Source organism: Erpetoichthys calabaricus, chromosome 8 (assembly GCF_900747795.2).
Source record: "Erpetoichthys calabaricus chromosome 8, fErpCal1.3, whole genome shotgun sequence".
NCBI lineage: Eukaryota > Metazoa > Chordata > Cladistia > Polypteriformes > Polypteridae > Erpetoichthys > Erpetoichthys calabaricus.
The window spans coordinates 101,355,528-101,359,653 of record NC_041401.2 but is presented as its reverse complement, the minus strand read 5'-3'; the positions used below and the strand labels follow the sequence as shown (position 1 = coordinate 101,359,653).

The window sequence follows — 4,126 nt, the reverse complement described above, 5'->3', positions numbered from 1 at the left end:
AAATAATGGATTAATTAAACAATTAGAACACCTAGAAAAGTAGAATAAAAATCAAGATGAAAATATTGTTAAAAAGAAAAAAATACATTATTCCCATATAACTGCTTGGTACATTTTTTTTTTACCAAACTTAGTTTTCTAATTTCTATATTGTTCCCAAAACACAGAACTTGGGAAATAACACCTCACTTAATTAGCCCAGGAGTCCAATTAAAAACAGAAGCTGGTTGGAACAAAAACCTGCAGTGACGGGGGCTACTGGACCGAGGTTGGGAAATACTGGTCTAATACGTAACTTACTGTTTATTCTTGATGCTAGTTCTGAAAATCGGTCTCTGGTTGTGTACTATCCAAGCACCTAATCCTAAACATGTATTTATTTTTATTCATCTAGGACTTAAGCTCTACCATGGATCAACTAAAACATACCCACAAACATGTTTCCTCAAGGAGGCACAAACATGTTACATCAATACTGGATGAAACCCTCAAAAAGACTGAACTACTTATGCTCCTGTTGCCTTTTTGCCTGGAGAATCTACAGCAATTGAGAGACATATTGGGAGAGGATTTTTTGAAAACTCTACAGGAGCACCACCACCTAGAAGACCGTCTGAAGAATCTTTTGAAGCAAAAGGAGGGCAAAGAGCGTGACCCACATGTGGTAAAGCTAAAGGAAGCTATTTGCCAATCTTTGAGAAACATTCTGCGACTGTTTCAGGTAAATCCAGTCACTTGTAAAGCTCTAAAAGAAAAGGGGGCATTGAAGGGAACTGCTGCAATAGAGCTGGGACGAGGACTTACTCAGCTTCGCAGCCTTCTCTCTGAAAAGCGGTCTAGAAAGCCTGTAGAAGATGAGAAAAATTACTACCTCGAAAAGATGATGCTGAGACGTGAGAAGAACATGAAAATTGTAAAGGATTTGGAGGATCAACTTGCTCTTGCAGTTAAAAATAAAGAATCAGAAATTTCCATGCTAGATCAGGACATCTGGTTGGTAAAAAGATCATCTCAGCACTCTCAGAGAAAGGCAGAGAAGTTGAATATGCGAACATTAGTTACTGCACATCGGAAGGTCAAAGCAATCCATCAAGTTTCTACTGGAAAACAAATCCACCTGCAGCAAGCTGTTGAACAGGTGAAACAGCAACTTGTTCGCTTAGTTGATGATAACTGGGATGCAGAAATTATTCTCAGGAAGATGAATTTTAGAGTGGAAGAAGAGATTAAAGGTCTTATAGAAGACAAGGAAGACTTGCTTAGGAGAATGCATATGGATTATGAGGAAATAAATGGTTTCTACATACAAGAGAAGGCAGAAATGGATGATTTGAAGCAGAGGTTTGCTGTGTTGGAAGTGGAATACAAGGAAGCTTTGGAGAGACAGCGTCTTATTATGGAGAGGAAGAAAGCACTGGAGCATAAGCTGTACCTTATGACTAAGGCTGCAGTCCTTATTCAATTCTACTGGAGGCGTTTCAGGGAACGAAGGATGGCAAAACGTAAGAAGGGTGGCAAAAAAGGCAAGAAAGGAGGCAAAAAAGGCAAAGGAGCCAAAGGCAAGTTTAATTTACTATATGAAAAACTGAGGCATAAAGTACAGTACTTGCTAAATATGATTTGTTTATACTAAGTGCAGTCTTGGATCATTGTATAAAAAACATCTTTAGGGAAGTCTTTTCATGTGAGCTTATCAAGACACATAAAAAGTAGGGTTTGAGAAAAAAAAGTGAACAATCCTTTTACATCCTTCTTTAATAATATTTTTGCATTTCTTTGTCAAGTAAGATGTTTGACTCATTTGCTTAAAAAGAGAACCTTACTTAAGATCATTGTTAAGTCAGTAATTGCTGTTGTCTATACAGAAAAACTGTTGTATAACTAAGAGGGTGGCAGTATTAAATACACTCTGTCTTACTTTTCCTTTTTACTTAAAATTTGTTTTTCCAGGTAAAGCACCAGCAAAGAAAAAGTGACAAGAGTAGTTCGGACAAAATCTAAAACCAGCGGGAGCTGCACATTATTAGACTCTGTGACACTGATTTTCATCTATAATGCAACAGTAAGTAGCCTTGAGCTGCAAAGAGCATGCCATCTTGTCAATGGAAATTGCTTCTCTTTTACTGAGCTTGAGGACAGATGCCATATTAACCTTAAAAATGGAATGGGTAGTTGTTGTCACCTGGACATCAGTCTGAAATGTCAGGCTTAAAATCAGTGTGTCATTTTTGTGCAGCAGTTTTTCTTTTTTCTAGTTATTCTAGTTATACTGTTTCTACGGCAATCAGTGATGAGTAAAATAAAAATGTGTTTTTACTAAATTTAATAAGCGAGCAAACAAATTTTTACTAGTGGTGATTTCTACAAGAATGCAAGACTTTTTGGATCTCTTATTTGGTGAAGTATATTAATTGACCTACCTAGTAGGCTTAACAGGATGTAACTTTAGTATTTGTTCCCTTCCCTGGTCTATACACATAGTCTAAGCTGAAAATATTGAGTACTGAAGCAAAACTACTTAGGAATAATAAGGTGTCAAACCTGTCTCTTTATAAGAATTATCTGTATGTTACTCTCATTGGAAACCCATATATGTTGCAGTGCATTCAATTGTAATGTGTATTGTCTACAATGTTTTTTGAAATCAATGTTGTGTAAATGGGGTGGTATTATTCAAGTTTGGGTTTGTCATGCACAGTAAAATTAGATTCTTATTTAAATGTCTGTCACATAACAGTGATAACACTTTAATTGAAATAACAGAAAATAGAGCGCATAAAAGAAACATTCATTGAATACTACTTGTATAAGTGACCTTGTGAGCAGATATTGATTAGCTTGATGACTTGAAGGTAAATACTGGCTCTGAATCTAGTGTCGCACTCATGTATAATTTGCCACGATGAAGGAGGGAGAAACCTGACTATTCAGTGGTGTTGGCACTTTGAATACAATTTGCCTTAAAAGGCTGTATGTGTTATACATGTCCTGAACAGAAGAGAGCTGCATACCAGTAATATACAGAGGTGTAAAATAATGAAACATGACTACTTTGTTACTTAAGTAACATTTCTCAGCTATTTGTACTTTACTTGAGTACATATTATTTAGGGCTACTTTTACGTATACCCCACTATATTTTTAGGCAAATAGCATACTTTTTACCTCATTACATTTTTCAGCAAGTACTTGTTGCACAGAACAAGCTATTATAAATTCATAAAAGATTATAGTTCAGCTTTGCTCAGACACAGACCATATAATGCTGCCTATCATTCAAAAATAAAAGCACACGAGTGTGCCTTCCACTACTTAATTGGTAGAACAGTCCCATACTTCTCACCCACTGTTGAGAAATGGAAACTGAATGTGAACTTTCCCCACAGTCTTATTTGAAGGAAAGCCCCTTCAAGGAAATTGCTGCTTTCAAGAATTCCACTGAATTTCCAAAAATCAGCACCTTTTTAATCTTTTGCAAACAAGATTTTATGGGCACAAGTAATATTTTGAGACCACAAGTTAGTGTGCAAAAAATATCAATTTATTGTATACACAAGATATTATGGTGGATTCTTAAGAGACCAACTATTGAAACGTTAGAGTGAGTTTGGCTGTAAAGGTCCTGGGTGAACTGGAAAAGACCGACTTCCAATGAGTTCCAATGAGATCTTGTGGCTTGAGAGGAGTCTTGCTGTTCCTTGTTATGTGAGAGCAAATTAATAAAAGGGGTCTTTCTCAGTACAGTACACTATTTTTGTTGCTACCTTATGGAATCTGAGCTCAGGGAAAGCTAACAGAGCCCTGTGCTACCGATCAGAAACTACTAGAGCCACAAAGAGTAATGAAAGCATTTGTAGGTGGCTTAATAAGTGAACATTCTAGTTTTGTGTGCAAGTGTGAACTTAGAATACAGTAGTGATATATTTTGTCTTGGTCAATTATTCAGTAATAATGCACATCTGTTACTCTGTATTCGACTGAATTGCAAAAACTGACTTTTTTCACTCTGAGCTTTCCTTTTTATTAGTCTTTTACATGATTCAGGGGAAAGCATTTACATTTAACAGAACTGACTCTTGTCCAGAATATTTGTCATTAGAACACTTGACTTTCAAATTTGTAATTG

General features: G+C 36.1%; 1 protein-coding gene across 1 annotated transcript; it reads left to right on the top strand.

Moving 5' to 3' along the window:
- The first annotated feature begins 409 nt into the window (after positions 1–409).
- On the top strand, positions 410–1,976 carry LOC114656578 (dynein regulatory complex protein 10-like). Its single transcript, XM_028808217.2, has 2 exons — positions 410–1,559; positions 1,951–1,976. The coding sequence occupies exons 1-2, from the start codon at positions 410–412 to the stop codon at positions 1,974–1,976; spliced, it is 1,176 nt and encodes a 391-aa protein (XP_028664050.1).
- Positions 1,977–4,126: the final 2,150 nt, after the last annotated feature.

Bases quoted from the DNA above. Each gene is read 5' to 3' on its own strand.
- LOC114656578 (XM_028808217.2), top strand. From the start codon at position 410: ATGGATCAACTAAAACATACCCACAAACATGTTTCCTCAAGGAGGCAC. The intron at 1,560-1,950 runs GCAAGTTTAATT...TTGTTTTTCCAG, and splicing joins AAAAGGCAAAGGAGCCAAAG to GTAAAGCACCAGCAAAGAAA.